At 38.5% G+C, this 26,710-nt stretch overlaps 1 protein-coding gene across 1 annotated transcript; it reads right to left on the bottom strand.

Annotated features, from left to right (window-relative positions):
• Positions 1-863: 863 nt before the first annotated feature.
• KRCC1 (lysine rich coiled-coil 1) lies at positions 864-26,402 on the bottom strand. The gene is made up of 4 exons (XM_049784942.1): positions 26,307-26,402; positions 7,068-7,175; positions 4,591-4,761; positions 864-2,211 (listed from the first exon to the last, which is right to left on the bottom strand). The coding sequence occupies exon 4, from the start codon at positions 2,187-2,189 to the stop codon at positions 1,425-1,427; it is 765 nt and encodes a 254-aa protein (XP_049640899.1). The 5' UTR covers positions 2,190-2,211; positions 4,591-4,761; positions 7,068-7,175; positions 26,307-26,402; the 3' UTR covers positions 864-1,424.
• Positions 26,403-26,710: the final 308 nt, after the last annotated feature.

The following is a 26,710-nucleotide window of genomic DNA, read 5'->3' on the forward strand; positions in this document are numbered from 1 at the left end:
CAGCAGCAGCCATGGAGAATTGCTTCATCCCACAGGTCCTTCTTAAGTTTCCTGTGTCAACTATTTCTTCTTCTTCTTGTGAGACTTTTTCTTTTTCTTTGGAATAACCTAAGCAAGGCGATTCCTTTCTGCAATTGGACTTGTCTGTGCTGACTGGCTCCCCTGGGCCATTCTCCTGCTTTCTCTATGTGAGTTATTTGAGCACAAAATTAGGAGTAGCTCCTGAGCACTGTGAGATGTAATTGAAAAACCCAACAAGGAAAGAAAATGAAGAAATGAAATAATTACATAACAACTTGATGGCATACCTGACATTAGACTCCTGGGATTTAGATTTCCAGGACATCACTCCTTCAACAAAACAGTGATGTTTTAATACTTGATATACTTATCATAAAAGGGGAGCCATGAGAACAAAATCACTGTCTACAAAAGAATAATCCAGTGGTGTTCTACTTCTTTACTCGTATCAGAAGAACTGCTAGTAATTCATAAATTCCTATTCTCAAAGCTTATTTATACTTAAAATAAGCAATGTATAGTATATAAAGAACCTTTATACGTTCTAAGAAGGTATTGCTTTTTTTCTTTTTTCTATTTTTTTTTAGGCCATACCTGGTGAAGCTCAGGGGATACTCCTGGCCACATTCTCAGAAATTGCTCCTGGCTGGGGGACCATATGGGACGCTGGGAATCGAACCCAGGTCCATCCCGGGGCAGCTGCATGCAACGCAAATGCCCCACTGCTGTGCCATTGCTCCGGCCCCAAGATATCACCTTTTAACTACAAATTATTATTGCTCATCTCAAAGAGAAGTCATTTTTTGAATGAGAACAGAACACTGACACAGCACAAGAAAATGTAGAAATTAGAACTTTATTATAAATATTTCTAGAATATAAACTGATTTCTAGAATATTAACTTTGAAATTTTAAAACTTTTGCAACATAGGTTTATTATTGTATTTAATTTTCCACTTCCCAATCTCAAAAATACACTGCAAGTTAGATCTAATAAAGAAAAAATCAACCTAAATTTCTTCAGAGAAAACTAGTGAATATAAAACTGCCCCACCCAAATTGAAAACAAACACAATCAAGAAATAGATTCTGAAAAGCCCATTAATTCTCCAATTAAAATGACCTCCAAAAGGAAAAAATACTTTCACCATTATATAATTTAGATGAATAAAAGAGCCACTCTCAACAGGGGAAACTATATTATATGTGAGAAAAATATAATGCTTTTAGAAAGTAAGTTGTTCATTTCCATGATGGAGAGTAAGCATCTACTTCTTGTTAACTTGGCCTCTGTTAGAAGTGAAAGTACCTGTTCACATGAAGAAAATAATTTGAATATTATAAAACTAATAGCCTCAACTATTTTTTTCAACTGAGCTTTGGGAGGACCAATTCAAAAGCTTCAAAATCCAAGGATAGACTGGTCCCAAAGCATTTCCTCCTCTGTCCTTTCTTGGCCTTGTTCCTTTTTCTCCTTCCTATGCTTACGTTCCTCTTTCTTAGAAGATGCATCTCGACTTTTTTTCTCCTTCCGATTCTTAAGTTTTCCAGTACTGACTCTGACTGTTTCCAGCTCTGTTTTGTTCCTTTGGTTGCTCTTGTGTTTATCTAAATCTATTACCTCAAAAACTTTTTTTTCCTTATGCTTAAGCCCTTCCTCCTTGGGTTTTTCTTTGCTTCCCTCTGTATTCCTTTTTCTCTTCTGATGTATCTGTTTATGACTGTTTTGATGGGTACTAATACTACTTTCTGAGAGCTGCTTATAAACTCCAGATCCTACACTGTATGAGCTACAGCTACATTCTTGCTGACTAAGAACTACAGCTTTTTCTGAGAAACACTCCCTGGTGAATTGACAATAGCTCAGTGAGTCTGATTTCAGCGTGCTGTCCTGAGCTGGCAGCCATGGTGGTAACCGGTTTTCCACTGTTTGTGAAATAGAGCATGATCTTGGGTTGGTCTGGATAGTTCCAGATGGGAGTCTCTGATCAAACATCCTATACCTGGATCTGTGATCAATCTCCTCTTTGTCCCTACAGGTTTCCAAATAGTCCTCTCTCATCTTTCTGAAACAAGTCTTTGGCTCTAAGCCTCTGGCTTTCTGTACTTTGATATAATCTTCAAGTTCATCTTGAAAAGAGTCATATGTCTTCATTGAATGCTTCATTAGGTTGACAATGAGGGATTCTCTGTAGAGAAGATAGGAGAAAATACTTCTTACTAGATTATTTTATTCTGAAAGTATGTCTTTACTTCTGAAAAGATCAAAAAAAAAAAACCCACAAAAAAACCAAACAACAAAAAACACCTACTTCAAAATAAAAGTTATCTTGTATTATATGCCAAAAGGTGAAATAGTGCATAGACCACATACAAGTAACCTAAATTTCAAAGCAAAATGAAAAAACAAAAACAAAACCAGAGATGAACTAAACACAGGATTCCATTGTAGATATGTGTGGATAAAGGCTACAACAACAAGGTCAGTGTAAAGTTGGGATTAGTTTCTTGTATATGGTTTCCTACATATTTGAAGAAATTTGATCTTTAAAAGCTTCAGTTTACTCAAACAAAAGAGACATACATACTTACCTGACTAGTCTATTGTAAGACGTAAAAATAAAAGGACGTTTGTTAAATGTTTGGGAATGCCGGGAATGAGAAATTCACCTATAGACTAGTGCTACTCTTAGGTATCTAGGACATGAGGAAAGGTGAGAGAACAGAGTTCTATGTCTTTGTACAGGTCTTACATTTCATTCAGTTACCTCTGATTGGTGGCAAAAACATTCTAGAATGCCTCTGGTTTGTTCTCTATTAAAATTAGGAAGGATGATTGGGGGAGGGGTAGGATTTGATGGAGGTGAAAGCTAAGAAGGGGGTGACTGCTGTAGAGAAGATTTTGGAAAAATTAAAAATAGTTCACATAAATTTTGTATGGTTTTGGGGGAAAGTGGTGCTTCCAGAGGTTGAATCCAGCTCTCATGTATGCAAGACACACACTTTGCCAAAAACTACCTCTATCTGCAGCCATACTTGTACTTTTGAGAGTTCTTTTATTACTGAATTATTTTTGTTCCCACCTCAATTTGGACATTACAAATGCAGCAGAACTGTACTTAACTCTGAGATTTATAAAAAGCTAGATATTTTGGTGATATATATTATCTGCAAAAAACAGATGACATACCTCATGACGAACTAAACATTTTTCCTCCGTAACAGAAACAAACCGAACATTGCACTCTAGGATCAGTAATGATCAACTATCTTTTAGGAAATACTTAAAAGGGAAGTCTAAATGAAGCCCAATTTGGAAAGTTTGTAAATTTAGTTCTACTCAGTTTAAGGTTATGAAAATCCTAAAACATCAAGTATTTCATTAAATATGGAAAAATATTTGAACAAATAATTTATAAACTATATAAATGATCAATAAGCTTATGAAAAGAAGATCAGAAAATATTACTTATTAAATGTCAACAAAAGCCATAAAGAAGACATTAACATGAGGTCATCTGAATGAGTGTGATGAAAATACCTCACAAGGGGCTAGAGGGATATCTCAAAAAGTTAAACAAATGCTTTTCATGTGGAAGCCAGGGCTTGATCCCTGGTACTGAATGATTCCTGAGCTTGGCTAGATATGCTTGAAAACAAAAACAAAAGTAAAACAAAATGATGGAATATCTTTATTCATAGTAGTGGGGATACAGAACTTTTGGAATTCTCATACTTAGCTAACTGGCACATGAAAATGGTATGGCCATTAAAAAAGTTTGGTAATTTCTGAATAAGTTAATATGCATCTACTATATAAGCCAGCTATGCCATTCCTAAAAAAATAAATTAGTACCTATACAAAATTTACATATGACTGTTTTTAGTGGATTATTTTATGTTCCCTGAAAGTAAAATATCCAAATATTGATCAATAAATAAAAGAAATGGAATAGTGACATACCTGTACACTAGAATGCTATCAGCAAGAAAAAAGAATGAGTTATTGATAGCTTGAACAACAAGATGATTCTCAAAATAGTTATGCTGAATGAAGTAAGTCTGATAAAGGGCACTGACATTCCATTTATATAAAACTACAAAATGCAAACTAGAAATAGTGGTATTTAGGAACATGAGGGACTCATTCAGAAAGGATACTTTTTGGATGTGGTTATTTTTTTTACCTATGGGATCATTTCATGGGAATATGTACAAACTTATCAGTCTAAATATTTTAGTTTATATGTCTAATAATGTCAAACAGAATTATATTACCCAGCAATTTCATTCCTAGATACCTACATAAGAGATTTAAAAATTTCTGTACAAAAGTAGTATTTAAGTGTTAATATCATCAACAGCTAAAAGCAAAAAATCAATGTTCATCAAATGATAAATGAATAAGATGTGGTATATAGTACAATATGACTCACAATTAAAAAGAAATTAAGTATCATACATAGGAAACATAGATGAACCCTTGGACTTTCTGTGTGAAAGAAGTCAGTCAGTCTCAATGGCCCAAAGATGATACAGAGATCAATAAATTAGTTAATTAACCTTACCCATATCAGGCTGAGAACTTGGTGGAGAAATCTGATCATATTCACTTATTAATTGCTTCAGTACATTAGCATATACTTTTTCCAAATAGTGAGTTGTGTAACAATTGGGGAGCTACAAACCATGATGCAAATGACAAAATTAGTTTAGCTCAAAAGTTCACTCCCATTTACCTGGAAAAAAGGCACAAGTTGGTTAGAAAGATTAAATAACACAAAGCATACAATTACATCAATATAGACCATCTGAAAACTCAAAATAGTTTGATTTAGCTCTATATAAACCTGAAATTTGAGCTAAGATTTTGGCCCTATATATTATAAAAAATTAATACTATTTTATTTACTATTACTATTATTATTTTTGTTTTTTGGGACCATACCCGGTGACACTCAGGGGTTACACCTGGCTATGCACTCAGAAATTGCTCCTGGCTTGGGGGACCATATGGGACGCTGGGGGATCAAACCGTGATCCGCCCTAGGTCAGCCGGTGTGCAAGGCAAATGCCCTACCACTATGGTACCGCTCCAGCCCCAATACTATTTTATTTTAGAATAAAATTATAACAAACTTATCCCTCTGAATTTAAGATACATTCATGATTTTTATTTTATTTAATTATTTTTGGGGTTTTTTTTTGGCCAAACCTAGTGATGCTCAGGGGTTACTCCTGGCTATGTGCTCAGAAATCGCTCCTGGCTTGGGGGACCATATGGGATGCTGGGGGATGGAACAGTGGTCTGTCCTAGGCTAGTGCCAGCAAGGCAGATGACTTACCACTCCATACCACTGTGCCACCACTCTGGCCCTCATGATTTTTAATATAGTCTATATTACCATATTTTCCAGCATATAAGATGACTGGGCGTATAAGACAACACCCTAATTTTGCAGTTAAAACATAGGTTTAGACCTATATTCGCTGTTATCAGACAGAACGTTCCTGTGCTGCAACTGTATGTACCACAGTGAGCCAATCACAACAAGCAAAGGTTCAAAGGTTATACTGTAATAGACTTCCTCTCTGACTCTGGCCAATCTGAACAGGCTTTATACAGTGTAGATTTGGGTCCAAAACATTGTCTAATTTGCATGCATAAAAAGCCTGCTTGGGGGGCCGGGCGGTGGCGCTGGAGGTAAGGTGCCTGCCTTGCCTGCGCTAGCCTAGGACGGACCGCGGTTTGATCCCCCGGCATCCCATATGGTCCCCCAAGAAGCCAGGAGCAACTTCTGAGCGCATAGCCAGGAGTAACCCCTGAGCGTCACAGGGTGTGGCCCAAAAACAAAACAAAACAAAAAAAAAAAAAGCCTGCTTGGATTGGCTGAGTTAGAGAGGCAGTCCGAGCAGCCTTGCAGTGACTGGTACAGGATCAAGTTGGAAGATTCGTTTTGTGGAATATTCAAACAATTTTCATTTAGCGGCATATTGAAACATTTTTCGGGATATACTTGGCATATAAGATGACCCCCCGATTCTCGGCTAACTTTTTTTTTGTTTCAAAAGTCGTCTTATACGCCGGAAAATACGGCAAGAATATATGAAGTTTCACTTGCTTTTAAATAATCAATTTTTGTAGAAAGAATTTGTAGAAAATTTAAATTGAGTAGAAATCATGTACAAGTCAGACTAGCTCCATAGACTCACTCTTTTCTTGAATGAGATGTAAAACAAACCATAAAAGATCATGGGTATGCAGGTCCATGTACCATAAAGCTGGCCTTCTCAGGAGCAGAAGACAGGATGTTGCCTTGCTGAAGCCACACTTGCTGCCTCTATCATCAGAACCACCGTTTTCCCAAAGAATCTGTTTAATCACCTCTCTATGATTCCCTTCAGGGATACCAATCTGACCAGTCTTCAGGTACACCAGTTTTGGGACTGATATCACCAGCACTTTTTGGAGCAAGTGCGGGCACCCTCACCCATATCTTCCTTCTTTCAGGAGACCTGGCAGCTGAGTACATGGCCCTGAAAGTTAGTATTAGTAAAAATGCTTTGAATTTCTGGGCAAATTCATTTTTCTGATGCTGTCATACCTACTGGAACACACTAATTTAACAGAATGGACAGCTAACAAGAAGAGCTTATTAAACCTTCTGCTACTGTATTAATGATTTCATTGGAGACACAATAATTTTCACAAATGTGTTTGCTATTATACTTCCCCCCCTCTTTTTTAAAGTTTCTTCTCTTCCTTTTAGTTTTTATTTTTCTATTTTTCTGATAACTTTAATTGCACTTACCTGGAAACAAATGTATTTTAGCCAACTACTTCTTTAAATAAAGTAAAAAAAGACATTAAGATTCCAGATCAAGGGGAAAAAATAATTGAGTAGAAATAGTAAGGCCAGAATGGTAGTACAGCAGGTAGGGCATCTGACTTGCACGTGGATGAGCTTGTTTTGATCATTGGGTATGGCCCCAAAACAAAATTGAGAGAGAAAAATGACTTAGAAGTCCTCTATTTCCAACATACCTCATAAAGTAAAATCCTTTGATTCAAAATGAAGCACTGCTCCACATACACCTTTTATAAATGGTATCTGTAAAAAGTTCAGTACTTGTTCATTTAATGTTGTGGTATCTATAAGTAAAACAAAGAGAGGTAGACCATGGTAAACATTTAAAATCATATTTTCAATTTCAACCTGTTATTTCACATGCTATGTCAAATCTTTTTTGCCTAAGAGCTTAATAGCAACAGTACTATCATATTGCTCATCAGAATGTCTATTTTAGTACAGAACATTTATCAACTCTTTAAAATATTTAGTTTGGTTTTGGGCCACAGCCAGCAGTACTGAAGATTATTCCTTGCTCTGAACTCAGAATTACTCCTGGCTGGCTCAGGGGACCATATGGAATAAAATGGATTGAATCCATATTGGCTATGTGCAAGATAAACATCCTATTCACTATGACCCATGACCTTCTAATATCTGCTACAGTAACATATATTTTAGTCCTTCAAATACTGTTTTCAAGGAGTTGGTGGGAGACCAGCGGGAGTCTGGAAATTATTATTATTTTATGGAAATAATATGGGCATCAGCACTGAAAGTCTAGGTTAAGAATCCAGTCTCGGAAATTGAGCTTCCATACGATCCAGCTATACCACTCCTAGGGATATACCCGAGGAACACAAAAATACAATACAAAAATCCCTTCCTCAACCTAGATTCATTGCAGCACTATTTACAATAGCCAGACTCTGGAAACAACCAAGATGCCCTTCAACAGATGAATGGCTAAAGAAAATGTGGTACATATACACAATGGAATAATGCAGCCATTAGGAGAGATGAAGTCATGAAATTTTCCTATACATGGATGTACATGGAATCTATTATGCTGAGTGAAATAAGTCAGAGGGAGAGAGATAGACACAGAATAGTCTCACTCATCTATGGATTTTAAGAAAAATAAAAGACATTCTTGCAATAATTTTCAGAGACAAAAGAAAGGGGTGCTGGAAGTTCCAGCTCACTACATGAAGCTCACCACAAAGAGTGATGAGTGCAGTTAGAGAAATAACTACATTGAGAACTCTCATAACAATATGAATGAATGAGGGAAGTAGAAAGCCTGTCTAAAGTACAGGCGGGGGTGGGGTGGGGAGGAGGGATATTTGGGACATTGGTGATGGGAATGTTGCACTGGTGAAGGGGGGTGTTCTTTACATGACTGAAACCCAACCACAACCATGTTTGTAATCAAAATGTTTAAAGATATTAAAAAAAAAAAGAATCCAGTCTCAAGAAATACAACTTTGCATTCTGCTAACCTTGTTTAGAATCCCTGGTAATGAATATGGTTCCCTGAGCAGCACAAGAAGTGAATTCTCAGCACAAAAGCAGGAGCAAACTTTGGGTATTGCCAGGATTGGCCCAAAAAGAAATAATCTATTTAGAGTCACCAATATCATCTGAGAAAATGAAGTACAAAACATCCTTACCCATGGTAGCAATTTTCCTCCAGTTATTACAAACATGATTAAGGCTTACTAAATTAGGTAAGCTACTCAAAACTGGTCATATTCTTGTACAGAACTTACTATGAATGAATATGACAATAAAGTGAGTCCTATATATTTTTTGGGTTTCCAGTGCAACAGTCTAAAAATGTTTCTTGTAATTAAAACAGAGACGTCCTATGATAAGAAATGTACTTATTAAGATATATCAAGCTAGGGAGTAAAGAAACCCAAGGTCTGGGCTGGAGAAATAGTACTGCTAGCAGAGTGCTTGCCTTCCATGTGGCAGACCCAGGTTCGATCTCTGGCACCCCATAAGGTCCCTTGAGCCTTTCAGGAGAAATCCTTGAGCACAGAGCCAAAATTAAGTAACGAGCACTGATAGGTCCAAAATCAAAATAAATGAATTCAAGAGATATAAAGTCCTATGAAGAATTTCATATTAGCTATACAATTCTCAAGAGTAATATTAATAAAACACTTCTATGGTGTGAGATGACTCTCATCTATTTATTACAGATCTTCCCTTAATAGAATTCTGGTATATTATTATTATTATTATTCTGGGCTGGGTATTCATGCTCAAAGTAGAAAAACACTGTTGTAAAGTCATCTTTCATGAATTAAGACTCCCTCTAATTCATTACAGTCCTTGATTGCTTATGCAATTAGTAACACTTGGTACTGGATAATATCACGAAGTCACATTTGTCATCCTGATATGTGCATTATCCATAGGAAAAACTTCAAAAGATATAAATTAAATTTAATAATGTCTGAAAAATGAGGGTAGTTTGGGAAAACATTAATTTGTTTTTTACATTTTTCATTTTTTAAAATAAAAAAAAGTAGAGGGAGAAAGACAAAGAATAGTTTCACTCATCTATGGGTTTAATGAAAAATGAAAGACATTTTTAGCAGTATCTCAGAGACAAGAGATGAGGGCTAGTAGGTGCAGCTCATGACATGAAGCTCACCACATAGAGTGATGAGTGCAGTTAGAGAAATAACTACACTGAGAACTATCATAATAATGTGAATGAATGAGGGAAGTAGAAAGCCTGTCTCGAGTACAGGTGTGGGTGGGGTGGAGGGAGATCTGAGAAATTGGTGGTGGGAATCTTGCACTGGTGAAGGGGGGTGTTCTTTACATGACTGTAATCATACAACTACAATCATATTTGTAATCACAGTGTTTATATAAAGATAATTTAACAATAAAATTAATTAAAAAACAAAAAATGCCAATGAAAAACCCAATTAAAGTTTCTAATAGATATATTCAAATTAAGCTTAATTTTTCTATTGTTATATAGATTTAAGAGGTTTGCTTAAAATATTATGTATTCAAGAATTAAAAAAGAACATTTGAGAAAAGAATTTGGGGGGACATACCCAGAGGTTCTCAGGGGTTACTTCTGGTTCTGTGCTCAGAAATTGCTCCTGGCAGGCCTGGGGGACAATATGGAATGCTGGGGATTGAACCCACGTCTGTCCAGGGTTGGCCATATGCAAGGCAAACGCTCTACCATTGTGCTATCTTTCCAGCCCCAGAAAGGAATTTTTTTTGAAATTGGGGTTACACCTGGAATTGCAGAGCTGGAGGACCACATGTGGTGCTGGAGATTGAATTTAGATAAATTCTGTACAAGGTAAGTACTTCACCTATAGAACTAACTATTGGGCCTCAAAAAGATAGAGACCTAAAAGGTATATCAAAAAATGATCTGCATGACTTGCCATCAGGGGACTCCAAATTAAAACTATGAGATATTATTTCACACCATTTAGACTGGCTCACATCACAAAGGAAAATAACCAAAGTTGGTGATGAGGAGGAAAAAGAGACTTTCATCCATAGTGGGAGTATCAATTGGTTCAACCTTTTTGGAAAAAAATAAGGTCCCTTCTAAAACAACTAGAAATTGATTATTTTATAGGATCTCTACAATATAAAACTTTTTTTTGTCACACCAGGCGACGTTCAGGGGTTATTCCTGGCTCTGGGCTCAGAAATCGCTCCTGGAAGGCACGGGGTACCATATGGGAGGCCAAGATTTGAACCATTGTCTGTTCTGAGTTGGCTATGTGCAAGGCAAACATCCTACTGCTATGCTATCTCTTTGGCCCCAATATAAAACCTTTTGATGTGTGAAGCAAGATAGTTTTTATTGAAATTGATTGAAGAAGATATAAGGGAGAAGTGCGTATTCAAGAGAGAATACAGTCTTCTCCAGGATGGAAATAGGCAAAGAAACATGGAGACAAGCAAGTAAGGTTGCTTCAATGTAGAACATAGGCTTGAAGTGTGAGCCTACTGATTCTTGGTTTCTACCCCAAAAGTCCAAAATCTATCTTGAGAAGAAATTTGCACTGTTGTGTTTATTGCAGACTATTCACAATAGCTAAGATGTAGAAATAGCCAAGAGTCCAAGAACAGATGACTGGATAAAGAAAATATGGTATACATACGCATCAGAAAACTATCTGGCAGTAAGATAAAATAACAATTTTCTGCTACTGAGGGTGTACTTGGAGAGTATTATGCTAAATCAGGGTGCAAAACAGAACAATCTCCCTTATATTTGAGATACAAAGAAACACAGTAAGGGAACAATAAATGTCCTAAGGTAACAGAAACTGAAAACTGGTCTTTAGTATAAAGAATGCCATTGCAGGGAGGACTGGGTGTATGAGGAGGTAGGGGAGACACTGGGACAGTGTTAGAGGAAAGTGGACACTTGGGTAGATGGTGTGATGTTGGAATGTTTTATGCAGGGAATCCAATAATTATCAAATACAAATTGAGGTACCTAATGTATTTTTAAAAAGAAAAAATTTGGGTGTGGGAAGATAATGACAGTGATGAGGGCAATATCCTGCAGACATCTTAACCCAGTTCAATCTTTAGCACAAATGTCTCAGCACCTGTGGGGTGGCCCTGCTTGTCCCAGTGCTCATCTATGAAGGTCAGAGCAGCCTCAAGTCCTGGCATTCCACTGCCAGTACAGTTGGTCAAGAACCACCAGGATTCCTGGGCCCTGAGTATGAATTGGGAGGCCCTACTCCAAAAATATGTACCTGAATCATAGTAACTTTAAAGTCAGTAAGGTCAAAAAGTCAACTAAAAAGCCTTTCAGAACTTCCTAGACTTGAAATTAAAAGATGTAACCTGATCATGAAGATGGGGGTTAATTTTATACTAAAACTCTCTGGGGGGGGGGGGGGCAGAGAGATAGCATGGAGGTAAGGCATTTGCCTTGCATGCAGAAGGGCGGTAGTTTGAATCCTGGCATTCCATATGGTACCCTGAGCCTGCCAGGAACGATTTCTGAGCGTAGAGCCAGGAATAACCCGTGAGTGCAGGCAGATGTGACCCCAAAACAACAATATATGTGTGTGTGTGTGTGTGTGTATATATATATATATATATATATATATATATATATATATGAAAAAAATCTTAGGGGGTCTTGAGATGTTGGTGCAAGAAAGAAGCATCACTGGGTAGAGTCCCAAAGGCCCACCACGCATGACTGGGTGTGACCCTGAAGACCACTAAGTACTGCTGTGGAGGAAGGAGGGTTCATGGTCCCTAGCATCAAATACTCGAGCAGCACAGCATTCCCAGGGTGTAGCATTGAAGGCCTAGTAGGCCTGCATTGCACGGAGTAGCCATTGGTTCCTAAACAGCCTCAAGGAGCCCTCTTCCCATAATTCATCCCCTAGATCTCTAGAGTTGGGAGAAAGTTTAAGTGGTAACCTCTGAGCACCACTGAGAGTAGCCCCAAAATATAAAACCTTTAGGACCAAGGCTACAGCTCAGCATGTTCGTGAGGACTGTGTTTGATCCCTAGCAACAAAACAAAGCACAGAAAACCTTAAGGAGTGTTTAATATTGGTTTTTAGTTATAACAAGGGCTTATTACAATAGAAAGTTTACTAGTTATCTAAAAGTTCAATTGATCCTGAAAGAGAACCAAGATTTCCCTTCTGGATTAATACATAACACTAGATTCCCCATTTCTAAAGTTTTCATGTTCTAAGTTTTACACTGAAGTAAGAAACTTGTGTTTTCGTTTGTTTTGGGACTACAACTGGCAGTGCTCAAGGCTTACTCTCTCAGAGGACTCAGAGGATCATATTGAATGCTGAGGATTGAACCTAGAGAGATAGCATGGAGGCAAGGCAAACTCCTTAGCCACTATACTATTTCCCTGATTTTCTTGTAGTCACTATTAACTCCTTTCACTAGCTCTTTCCAAGTCCTGTGCTCCATTTTTTTTATTTTTTATTGTAAGAATTTATTCAAGAGACAAAATTGATTAACATAATGAGGTAAAACTAACATAATATAATGACCTAACATAACATATAATTGATATAATACATGCAAGTCAAAGAAAGTTTCTGATTAAAAACACGTTTTTTTTCCATAATGGCTCCATTTTAAGAAAACTGGATTTTCCTAGCACTGTACTCCCCTAGCACTGTCAGGAGTGGCTCTGAACCCAGACCACCAGGCCCTGACAAACACAATACACATTAAGATGTTTATTGCAGATGTCCCATGGACCTTAAAATTCTTTACAAATTAAGATCCTAAGCTAAAGCTGATGAGTACAGTAACTAATTGTACATGCATCAAACTTTTGTAAACAGGGTAGACACTAGTGAGCCATTAGAGATAAAGATGACACAGTAGTAGTTCTAAAGTGTAGAAAATTTGCTTCAGAACATTTTGATTCTACTATTATTCCATTTACATGGTGCATGCTACTGAATCATTACAAAGGTTGGAACATTCTGTGCTTATTTGAAGCACAGCAAAATGATCACTTCCGACTTGAGCAGTATTTCCATTCTTACAACCTTATTTGGCATTAGTTTTATTTGTTTTAAGTAGGTATGTAACAGGTACTTATTGATCTCTGTAATTGCTAAAATATCCTAGAGGTGATCTGTTGCTTCCTCCCCAATATTCTCCCATTTGGTACTTATTGTAACTGATTTTTTAAAATGACTATATCCTAATTACTTACATAGAACATTAGCCTGATAACATAAAAATGGAGAACAGTAGCTGGAAGTTTATTTTATTCAATATTCAGAGACAAAAAGACAGTTATTTCTGGAGACAAGTCTTTTTTTCAGATTGAAATCTACTGACAATCCTGACTTTTTCTCAAGCTACTAAAGATGCTGAAGGATATCACTATAAAGCACACTGCTAAATAAGAATACTTTTGTTCACCAAATCTAGCATATAAATTAAACCCAATGATCCACTTTTATCTGGGAGGCTGGGTGCTAAGGATCAGCTGTTATGATCAGCAGTTATGTTGTCAGCGGTTATGACTTCTTTTCTAAAGGCAGACTATACTTCATTTTGATATGCACCTAGGCTGCCATTCCTACCTCTGAGATTCTCCTAAAAATCAAATTATTTGAATCTTGTCATCTCCTGTTGCTTCTATAACCTATATGTTCACCTGTCACTGGTAAAATCTTTTAAGTGGGCGAAGAGTGCTGAATACCCCAAACCTCAGAGAAAACAGAGTCACAAAATACTCCTATGATAAGGCATGGCATCATATTTTCAGTAACTCCATGTTTTTTCACAATTTTATTTTTTGCTTCCTAAGCACTGATCAGGAAATCTGATGACTGCTCCAGCAAATACTTACTTTACTGGCCAGGATGGCTCAATGCAAGGACCTGAGGATTCAGTGTTGCTTGGGCTAAGTAGTAGCAGGGGTGGTGCTGAGGCACCCAAGGTCTTTGGCCACATCTGGTGGTACTCTGGGGCTACTTGTGCTTGGGCATTGATCTGGGGCACCATGTGATTGATGATGGGGATTGAATCTGGGTCTCCACAAGCAAAACATGTACTCGGCTTTTTGAGCTGAGACTCTAGTCACACTTATTAATGTTCATTTCAAAGAATTATGTTACACAAGCAACATTAATAATACATTGTTATTGCTTATCTGGCACTATTCTTATGTATGCTATGTACAGTTTAAAACTTAAAAATAGTAATTAATTTTATTTTGGGCCACACCTGATGGTGCTCAGGTCTTATTCCTGGACCTGGGGTTTGGAGATTTCTATAGGGTACTTGGGATGGAATCTGGGTAGACCTTGTGTAAGGCAAATAACCTAGTATTGCATCGTCTCTCCTGCCCCACAAATAGTAACTAATTTTCTCCATGTAAGAACCTTATTGGTTAACTACTACTATACATGCTTATTGAAGAGGTATAGAAGAGTTAAGGAATACTCTGTGATAATAAATATAATATCTGACTATCACAGAAGCAATCTGGCTTTAAAGTTTGCTATTGTTACTTTGTTGCTTTCTAATACATGCCAAAGTTTTCAAGTCACTTTGGAATCCACGTCTCCCTCTTTAAAAAAACTAGGACATCTTCTGTTGTTCTGGGCTTTTGATATATTAATTTAAAACAAGCATGAGTAAGTGACAAAATGAAAAGATCATTCTCATTTCATCCATCTGAACAATTAAGACACATAAAGAAATTTTACACGCTGGAGAGATAGCCTAGGGGTTAAGGTGCTTGCTTTGAACCTGACCAAACCTGGTTTTATTCCTGTGCTATGCTAACTGTAGCCCAAACTATACTCCTTTCTCTGCAAAATTTTACAACTCAATAAAACATTTAAATAAAAAGGAATAGAAGCAGAAAATAATGTGGCTCAGGGATTAAGTGCACATCTCACTTGTGTAAGGCCCTGGGTTCAATCCTTAGCACTGAATAAACATTAAAAAAATAAAGTGAGCAAAAGATTTTGAACATTTCAGAAAATATACATAATTATTTGTAAATGACCAAGTAAATATGAGATAAGACAATGAGATACCATCATGCACTTGGCCATCTTAAAATGGTTAAAACATAAAAGGCTGGAAAGAATATGAATCAAATGGAACTCACATGCGTTTAGTTAGAATTTAAAATACGCATTTTGATGGAATATTTAATTCAATGAAATATTTGAAGTATTCTGTCTGGCAGTAGAATGACACAGTAGCTTGACAAATTGTTTTGTGTTTGGGTCACACCCTGTGATGCTCAGATTTACTCCTGGCTCTGTGCTCAGGGATCACTGTTGGTGATGCTTGGGGACCATTTGGGGTGCTGGGGAATAAATCTGGGTTGGCCATGTACAAGAGAAGTACCTTACCACTGTACTTTCTCTCCAACCCTTGGCAAATACTTAAAACAGTTAAATATTTACCATATGACCCAGCCATTTTGCTCATATATATTGGCCCAAGATAAAAATTATGCCCATAAACAAATGGAACATGGTGCTCACAGCTGCATCATTTGTAATAGTTAAAAATAGAAACAACTCTACTGTCTTTTACTGGGTGAACGGATGAACTGAATGTTGTAGATACTGATCACAGAATTATTCAGCAACAAAAGGTACAAAACAATCACACACTCAGGGATGAATTTCAAAGTCATCATCCTGAGTTCATTGCACAATTCTATTGATAAAAAGTTCTAGAAATGAAATTACTCTTTAGTAATGGAAAAATAAACTTGTAGTTGCTAAGGCCAAGCATGCAGGGGGTTGGGGCTGCTGTATGCAAAAGGTGTGAATTTCACAGGAAACTCAGATTTGTATACTTTAAGTGTGTAGTTAATTGTAAATTAGGTAAATCTCAATAAAGTGTGCTTAAATATCCAATGAATGTTTTAAAAGGAATAATCCTATCTTTGTTAAACTGAATATTTAAATGTTCACTTTGTTCCCAGAATAAAGTTCACCTAATGAAGTCTACCAACATACAACTACGATTTATAGTTTTACTGCATTGCTCCTAGGAAAAAGAGCCTGGAAATTTTTAGTTGTGACACTTTAATAACTGTATGTACCTGGTCAAAATTTTCAGTGTCTCTGTGCTTTTGGTTTCCCATCTTTAAAACAGGGATACATATTTATTTAGGGCAATGTAAATCAAAATCACAAAGAGATAACATCTCATATTGGTGAGAATAGCCTGTATCAAAAAGACTGGAAGCAATAAATCCTGGGGCCAGACATAATATGGGGGGGGGGGGGTTAAACTATTTTTCTTAAATATGGTTTACCTTGGTTCAATCCCTGTCATGGCATATTGTCTACCCCTGAACCACAGAGCCAAGAGTAAGCCCTTAGTGTATCTCTGAGTGTGATCCAGCACCCTGTCACCCCCAATAAAAGACCAATGCTGGTATGGCCAAGCAGAGTACAATGGGCTGAGAGTAAATATTGCCATTTAAGAGACATAGATTTAATCCCCAGAAGTGAGCCCTGAGCACAAAACTCAAGAATATCCTCTAAGCAAGATTGGGTATGACCTAAAAACAAGACAAAACAAAACCCCCCAAAATAAACACCAACCCCCCCCAAAAACAAACAAACAAACAAAAAACATGTGAATAGTTTGCCACATTGCCAGTTGGAATGTACAGCCTTTATGGAAAAGTGTAAGATTCCTTAAGAAAAATGAAAGGTCTGAATGGTAGTATAGTGGTTAGGATGCATACCTTGCTTGAGAGTTCAAGTGGTAGTTGTAGAGCACAAAACCTAGCATATGTGAAGGCCTGGGTTTGATCCCCTTACCTAATGCCCTCCAAGCACTACCAGGAACAGTGCTGGTGACCTCAAGCTTTACTGTGGGGAAGGGAGTCTTGGTAGTGTCCCAAAAGTGTTTTGGACTGGACCTGAGCACTTAACCTTGAGACTTGCACCTCTGGGCCAAGTATCATAGGAAATGGCTCTGCATCCCCTCAGCACATTGGGTGTAATCACTACAAGCCCCGCCCACTTTTTGGGCCACATTCGGGATTCCTTCCTGGCTCTGCACTCAGAAATCACTTCTGGTGAGCTTGGGGACTATATGGGATGCTGGGGATTGAACATGAGTCAGCTGCATGTAAGACAAACGCCCTAACTGCTGTGCTATTGTTTCGGTCCACTATACATGCTCTCACAAAGAAAAATGGAAACACCAACACCACACAGAAACATTTATCTTTAGGATATGAAAACATTAATTTGAAAAGATATTAACACCTATCTGTTCAAAGCAGTGTTATTCACAAGATCTAAAATATGGAATCAACTTGTATGTCCATTGACAGATAAAGAAGCCTTAGAGAGTGTGTGTGTGTGTGTGTGTGTGTGTGTGTGTGTGTGTGTGTGTGTGTGTGTGTGTGTACACTCAATGGACGACTACTGCTACAAAAAATCAGTTTGGGGTAATTGAATAGATAGAATGGTGAGATTATTCTATTGATTATTAAAGGAAATGAACAGTATTACTAGAGTTTAACTGGTATGTGGCAAATGCACAATAAAGTAAAACCAATAAAATGAATTACTCATTAAAAGCATGATGGAAGAAAAATAGGTAGAACAGAGAATTCTTTTGGTAGTGGGTAATGTGAGAGGTATTACTACAAACAACCCCCATACACATATATAGAAGTCATATACTTGAAATCTTGTAGCATGGTTAAACAGTTTTAATAATAGGCATGTAACATACAAGTCCAAAGAGTTGAGTCCGAAAGGTATTAGGATGTGCATGGTGTTTAGAAGTGATAGCATGTAATCAGTGCTATTTGAATGAAGTATATTTATTGTTATTCAGAATTGCATCTATTTGACAGTAAATTTTTCTCCCAAGCCAAGCATTATATATAAAACCCCATGAAGGAAAGGTTGTACAGAAGTACATCTTGTTTTTTTGTTTTGTGCTAAACAATGTTTCTGAGGAACTTTCCTTTTTCTTTTAATAGTTGTAGGCGGCGCTGAGGGTGTGTGTGGGGGATCAAACTCAGGGTATTGCACAAAGAATTCTTGTGCTCCTTCACTTGTTCTATTTCCAATGACTTTCTCTTTTGGTGCTGAGGACTTTTTAACTCCATGATTATAACAAGTGTTCTAGTTCTCAGCCTCATCCTTAGCTCCCAGAAGAACATTTTATTATTTTACTTTTTGGTTTTTAGGCCACACCCGGCATTGCTCAGGGGTTACTCCTTGCACTGTGCTCAGGGACCATATGAGTTTCCAGGGACTGAATGAGTCAGTTGAGTTGAAGGCAAATGCCTTACACACTGTACATCTTGCCAGCTCTGGGAATATTTTAAAATTAAAGCTGAATGTTGAACTTGATAAAATTGTTTATTAGGTTTTTGGGCCACACCAGGTGACACTAAGGTTACTCCTGGCTCTGTGCTCAGAAATTACCCCTGGCAGGCTTGGGGGACTATATGGGATACCAGGGAAGAAACCCGAGTCAGCTGCATGCAAGGCAAATAAATGCCCTCCCTGCTTGCTATTGCCCTAAATTTGATCATTTTTTAATTGCCCTGAGCTTGAATTAATTCCTTGAATATCTAGTTTACGTCTGCTATATGTAATGTAACAATAGCTGAAAGAGAATGGAATATCAATCACCTAGAAATACTAGCTATTTATAAGAGCTCTTGACAGGATGGCATTAGGTATCAAGCAGAACCATTTTTTACAAACTTTTGTGAAGTTTTCTAGATGGTACCTTCTAACTTGGGGGCCAAAGGAGGGTGGAGGGGGCTAGTAAAATTCCAGAAACTTGATTCTCTTATTTGGGAACATATCCCATAAGCCTATTTATAGATTAGGGCTCACAATACCATTTACTCCCAGGAAAAACATCATGACAGTAAAAGAAAGGCCATGAAATGCAGGTAAAAGGCTTAAATTTTTCCCTTCAGGGATGGAGATAGTAAGTACAGTGGCCTTAAGCATAAAGGTGTTGTTCTTGACACCACATATGGCTCCATAAGCACCACAGAAGCAATCCTTGAGAACTGAGCCAGGAGTAAGCAAGACCTGAATATCTCCAGGTTTGACTGCACCCCTCCCCCAAATTTCAGCAACAAATTGTGAAAATTAAAGTACTAAATTACATATTTAACAATATTCAATATGAAAATGAGCATGAATTTCTCAATATTGTCCAAAAGACTTTATTTTATACTAAGAACCACTCTTATATTAGAAATCGGAAAATTTTGATATTTTGCTTTGTAGTCTAATAGATCACTATTAGACTATTGTTTGATGAAGAAATCAACTGATTGTTAATAAAAATTTCAACACCTGAGATGGGGGTATAGGTTAGTAGAGCATTGTGAGGCCCTAGGTTGGATACATGACAATAGGAAAAAAATCATTTCCATAGTACGTAGGTTTCTGTTGTGACATGTACATATAATACAGTATAAAGTTTCTTTAAATTTTGTTTGGGGACCATACCTGTTGGTTCCTAACTTACTCCTGGCTCTACTTTCAGGGATCATTCCGGATATGGCTCAGAAGGCCAACTGGATGCTGGGGATTGAACTGGGTCCAAGTTTCTTAAAATGTTTATCTCTTATCTTAAAAAATCTTGAGCAACATTAGGATATTAATTTGGTTAATTGTAGGTGTATATAAGTAGCTCAATTATTCTCTTTTAATGAACACAAGAGGGTCTGGGAGTTCAGTGGGAGATCATTTTCCTTATGTGTCAGGCCCTGGGTTCTATCCTAAGCACCACAAACAAAATATTTTTCTTTGTTTTTGTGCCACACCCAGTGAGACTCAGGGGTTACTCCTGGCTGTGCGCTCAGAAATCACTCCTGGGACCATATGGGACAACAAAGATTGAACCCATGTTCGTCCTGGGTCAGTCATGTGCAAGGCAAATGCCCTATCGCTGTGCTATCGCTCCGGCCCCCACAAAATATTTTTTAAAACACTATTAAAAAGGACCAGAGTTATAATAGTGGGTAGTATGCTTGCCTTGCATTCGGCTGACTAGTTACTCCCAGCTTCCCATATAAATCTGAGCATACCACCAGGTGTAATTCCTGACAAGAGCCAGGAGTAACCAGCATTGCCAGGTGTGCCCCCAAACTCAACAAAAAACAAACAAAAAAACCCACTACTATACTAAAAAGGCATGACTCCTAAATTTATATATCTAATTAAAAAATATTGTGTTTCCCATTTTATACCTTCTCATCAAAAGTTTCTTAGTATTACTATATTTTATTTTCAGAGGTATATTTGTTGTACCTAATTAAAATAATCCCATTTTTTAATTGTGCTAATACTTAGAAGTACTTATTTTCTCATACTGACCTTACATTTTATGCCCATACTGAAATTCATTAATTAGTCTAGATTTCCTAGATTCCTTAAGATATTTTTCACACAGGGACATAAAGGTTGTCAGAAATCAATATAATATATACAGTATTTTTTTCTTTCTTTCTGTAAACCTATTTTCCCTTCATTTTCTTAATTGATAATGCTGATCAAGACTGAGCATTGGATATTGACAATGCAGTCTTGCCTTGTTTTTATTCAATTAGTTTAGTATTATCGGGAAAGACAACGTAAGGGACGGCACTCATTTCCAGGAGAAACACAATATTCTCTTATTTTATTTTTTTTAATCAAACCATGTTGTTTAATTTCCTTTTCACTCCTGAAGGTCAAATGCTATTAAGTTCTGAAATTTGTTTTTGGATCACACCTGGAAATTCTCAGTCATTTCCCAGCTTTGCTCAGGGAACCCAAGGGACTTCAGCATGTAAAGAACACAGCTTGTTGAGCTCTCTAATCCAGAGATCTTAATTACACAAGTAGTGCCACAGTATAATTATCATTGTAAGTACCTTAGCATTGGTAGTTATTAAGCCTGTTGTTTTTATTTTTGGTTTGTTTTTAGGTCACACCCAGTGGTTACTCCTGGCTCTGTGCTCAGAAATTGCTCTCCTGGCAGCCTTGGGGAACCATACGGGATGCCAGGGACTGAACCTGGGTCAGCCATGTGTGCAAGGCAAACACCCTACCCATTGTTCTATTACTCTAGCTCCCTAAGTCCGTCATTTTTAAAATTTATTTTGGGGGGAGCACACCCGGCGACTCTCAGGGGTTACTCCTGGCTTGCAGGACCATATGGAACACCAAGGATTGAACCAAGGTCTGCCCTGGGTCAAGCTCATGCAAGGCAAGCATCCTACTGCTGCGCTACCACTCTAGCCCAGCCTATCATTTATGAATGAGATTAATATATGATCTGTTAAGTTTACTATACTCCAGTCCTTTTCACATTAACAGTCACAATAAAGGGGTTACTATGGCATATTTGTTTTATGACAAATGTAAAGGAAACCACTAATCATTAAGAGTGCTAGTTACATGTTAATAGAAAGTTTATGTATTTAAAGGAGCCTGGAATATCAATCGTAAGAACTTAATGGCTACCTAGTGTTCAAAGTTTAAGTTTATTATGTTAGATTACAAGGACCATCCTACATTACATCTACATTAAAATGCTACCAAATGAACATTCTTTTTTTCAAGGACCTAAGTATGTTAAGAAGTGGAAGGAGAATATATTTATTGCTCATGAAACTCGTGATTAATTATAGTTGGGGCAATCTATTTTTTGTTTGTTTTGGGGCCATACCCGGTGATGCTCAGGACTTACTCCTGGCTCTGTGCCCAGGACTCACTTCTGGCAGGGCTCTGAAGTTCATATGAAGTGCCAGAAATCAAATTTGTGTGGGGAAAATGTCCTCCCTGCTGTAATTCTCTTAAACTCATCATTTTAACATGCTGAGACAATATATCTACAACATACCTAATACACAATAGATCTAAAACAATCGTAGATGTCTCTTGATATTTTTTCTCCCAAATTATTCTTTCCAGCTGCCAACACTAGATTTCCCATATTCGGTGTTATGGTGTGCCTATAGCAAATGTGCTATGGGAAGAGGACATATTTATATACAATAATATACTCCAATCTTAGGAGACAAATTCATATTTAAAATAGCATTTTCTTGTTATTTTCTAATTCTAATAAACATTACAACTGTTATCTTTAACAGGGCTGCATCTAATGCATGTTATTATTAGCCATTGTAAGATGTAATTGAAGTTTCTCAATAAATATTTTCAGTATTTGTATGTATACCAATTAGTTCAGTGATACCTGTGATGTGCTATGTACTATTGCTCAGGTTGGTGGCCATCAGGACTACAGGGATGCGTGGGAAAAGGCTTGTGGTACCAGACTGAACTCAGCTCATGCATGTAGGGTACCTCTTTAAGGTAATGTGAATGTCTTAGGGCCTTCTTTCTTTTAAAACAGTAGAGGACCAAAGAGAGAGCAAAGGACTGAATGCAGCTTTGCAAATAAGAGGTAAAGGTTTGATCCCAGTACCATGATTTCCTTGAGCACAGCCAGAAGTAACATTTTAGCATAGTTGGAAGTAGCCCCTGAGCACTGTCAGATGCTAAAAAAAGTTTCAGTAGACTGTTTTTACAGATTCCTTAGGAATAGCATTACATGATGCAAGGTTTGTATATTGTCAAAAATATTTGGGTAAACTCACTGAACTTTAATCAAGATTTTGTTTTAGGAGACACTGGCCATAAATTCTATAATAGTTCATGTTATGTGGTATTTCTTTGGGGTTTGTGATTAAGTTTAATTTCTTAATTTTCAATCTTATCCTTTCTGTATTTTTCCCTGATGGCCATTTTTAAATCCATTTGACATTTTTCACTGCCAATTCTAATAAAGAGCTCCTGCCGAGTATTATAGCTAGTGGTGAAAATGGATCAGTAAGTGGTCTTAAAGTCAGATTCTTGAAGTCAATTTTAATGATGCTACCAGATTTTTAAAATGGAGCTGAACTTCAATGGGAGCATGAAAACTGATAACTTTTGGAACTCTTAAGTCTTCAAAAAAAAAAAAGGCAAGTTTTTCTTCCTCTTCTAAGTTGTGTACTTAATCATAATTGTCATTTAAGGCTTTTTACTTAAGGTAAAAATATACTGAGTCCCAACAGGATTTTAAATAGCATATAAAATTTTTATCATTTGTTAAGTAACAATCAATTAAAATAAAAGATATTTACCTAAAAAAAAGTGGCATGATGTATTTTTATAGGGTTATATACTTTTTCAAATCTTGTTATTAGTCACAGTCCCTACCCTACTCTTTTTGGGGGAAAAAGGAGAGTGGGCCATATTCAGCAATGCTCAAGGTTTCCTGATGGCTCAGTACTCAGGTATTATTTCTGGTAGCGTTAGGGGGACTATATGGGACGAGGGGTTTTGAACCCAGGTTGAACTTGAGCAAGATAAGCACCTATCAACTTTAAATAGTTTCTTCACTCTTTTAATGTCATTCTATGACTTTATAGACCTAAATTTCTGAAGTAATGAACTGCTGTTCTAGTACCTTATCCTAGTAAGACATGGCAAGAATATCAACAGAAAATTGCAAATTAACTTGCAATTTGTTTACATTTTTCAAGTTGTCAATAATCTGAGCTTGGCAAACATCATGGTCATTTTGTGTAGCATACGCAATGTTTGTTGTGTGTTTATGTGTAGGTGGGGACGAATGCTAAAATGTTGCCCAGAGATTTTAGAGAAGCCCATCTCTGGCCTATATCAAATAGATGGCTGTAGCATCTGTCTTACCATTTCCTCTCTTCCTGACTCAATGATGAAAAAATATCTCTTGAGGTGGTGGAAAAATCCCATTATCGGATACATTAGACTCAGAAATAGAGCTAGAACCTATTTCCAAGTCAAAATTCCTGTATTAGTCATTATGTCTCTTTAAAGTGGTATAGAAAGATCACTGCTACCATGTAAATCACATGCTACAGTACCAACATGTGCACTGACATAGGCAAAAGCAATAGCAAAGCCTGGCAATAAGGTTTTTCTTTAAGTTTTAAATTGAGTAACCAATTCCTAAATCTTCCAGTAACTTGGTTATGGTTTGGGGGCCATCCCTAGCAGTGCTTAGGGACAATATGTAGTGACACAGGTTAAACTGGAATCAGCTACATGCAAAGCAAGTGCCTTAACACATGTTCCTGTCTCTTTTCCGGTCATCCTCTTACTAACTTAAACTTATGACTACTTGGCCAAACTTTCTGTAGTCTATACTCGGTCCTATTTGTTGGTAAGAGAGAAGTTTGGTATGAAAACAAAAAATTCCAATTTTATTTTTTAATCCCCAAACAAGTATCACTAACCCAGCTGATTGAAGACACTAAATCTAGGCTCTTCAGTGACAATTAATAAAACATTATTTGATTTAATGGATTTCTAATTTCCTTTTTTTTTTTTCACTTTTGGTGACTGAATTATATAAGTGCGTCCTATAAATGTTTTAAGATAATGTACTCTCCAAAGTGAGAGATGATTATGTAATAACACCAAAAAATAGCATCTATCATGAAAGACAGAAAATAAATTCTTATGGAATTACCTTATTCATTGATGTTACCTAGGAAAATGTATTTAAATGATGAAATCATTATCCTACCATCTTTCACTTTGGAGACAAAAAGCAACATAAGGCAATATCTTCAAACATTATCTTTAGCTTGAAGATGGCTTGAGATTTATCTTGACTGGGATTAAGTCACACCATCGGAATTATGTCTCAAACTGCCTGGCTGCCTAATTAATGTCCTAGCCGGGACAACAGGTTGTTTCCAGGTCTCTGCAGCTTGTAAAATGATTTTAGATAGAGATGTTTTAGATAACTATTAGGATCGTCTCAGGGGCAGTGTGGTGGATGAGAACTGCAATGGCCAGAGCATGTCTTCCATCCCCCCAAGCCTCCCCCGCACTGAAGGCCTGACCATATAAAACATGAACAAGGTCTGGAGCAGCCTAAGGATGACTGGGCTCCACTTCTGCTGCTAAGCAGAAATCCCCAGAATCTCGGGTTGGTTTCCATCATCACTGAGGGTTGCCTCACTTGGTTTGGAAACTCCAGAGGGCTGACAAGTGCGAGTCGTTCTTTTCATCCTAAGAAATGGACTCTACCTTTAGAACCCTAAAGCTCTTCCTCAGTGGGGGAACTCAGGACCCCCAAAGCCCTCCCTGATTGTGACTCAAACTGCACTTAACTCAGGCATTTCTCTCTTCCCTGATCCCCCTCCTCCTCTCCCTGGTCTATGTTTCACTTCCAGGAGACATTGGGGTGCAGTGGGCCGGGCTCCCAGTTGGGAGTTTAGATAAAATCCAGGTTTTGTTAATATGGGGTTCATTTGCCCAAAGCTCAGGATCCAGCAGCTGCTATGTGACAAGGCGAACCCCTCAAAAAAAAAAGTGGGGGGAATCTTCCCAGTCGAGCCCTCGTTTACCTTACCCTTCTGGCCCGGATTAACTTGAAGCTCCCCAGTGTAGCCTCTGGATCCCCTGCAAATCCTACCTCTGCGTGCTCCTTCCTTCCCAGGACGTGCAGCCCCCTCCCCACGACCCCTCCCCCGGTCCCTTCCACATCCGGGCCTTCCCGTACTCCGCCATCAGGGCCCTCCTCCTCGTCACTCCCCGCCCTGCACCATCCAATGCAATCCGGACTTCGGCCGGGCCGCCGGGTTTCGGCTCCTCGGCTCGCAGACTCAGCGCCTTCCCCGCCGCCGTCCACTCGGGCCCGGCACCCGCTTTCGCCTCTGAGGCGAGCGGTCGGTAGTAGTGAGGCGCTGGGAGGCCGCGGCTTCCGCCCCGTCCGCCATTACGAACATGGGGCGCGCCGGTCGGCGGGGTGGGGGGGTGGGAGATGGCGCGGCTGCGCGGCGGAGTCGAGGGGCTGAAGTCAGTCGGGGCCGCCCCCGCCGCCGGGCGGGAACTCACCTTCTCTGAGCAGGGGCGGGCGTCTACAACTACCTTTCCCCCTCCCCGCCAACGCCGCCGGCCTCCGCCAGAGAGAGGACGAGGTGGAGGTTGCGGCCGCCTCCGCCACCGAGCAGGCGGGGTGGGGGGGGGGGAGGAGGAGGAGGAGGAGGCGGAGACCGGCTTTTCCTGAGGGGAGGGGGGAGGACGCTCGGCCACCGCCCGCGGCTGACGGGGCGGCGCCGGCGCGCCATGATGGCGGAGAGCGCGCGAGTGCGCAGGCGCGCGCTCTACAGCCCCGCCCAGGAGGCCGCTTCAGGACCGCCCCTTCCCTTGGCTGGCCACGCCCACTTCGCTGTGGCTCTGCCCAGGCCCTCCGACCAACCTGTCCTGTACCCGCCTTGGTATGCTGCTGTTCCTGGTCC

Source organism: Suncus etruscus, chromosome 12 (assembly GCF_024139225.1).
Source record: "Suncus etruscus isolate mSunEtr1 chromosome 12, mSunEtr1.pri.cur, whole genome shotgun sequence".
NCBI classification, from domain to species: Eukaryota; Metazoa; Chordata; class Mammalia; order Eulipotyphla; family Soricidae; genus Suncus; species Suncus etruscus.

Excerpts from the sequence above, each read along its gene's own strand:
- KRCC1 (XM_049784942.1), bottom strand. The coding sequence starts at position 2,189 with ATGAAGCATTCAATGAAGACATATGACTCTTTTCAAGATGAACTTGAA.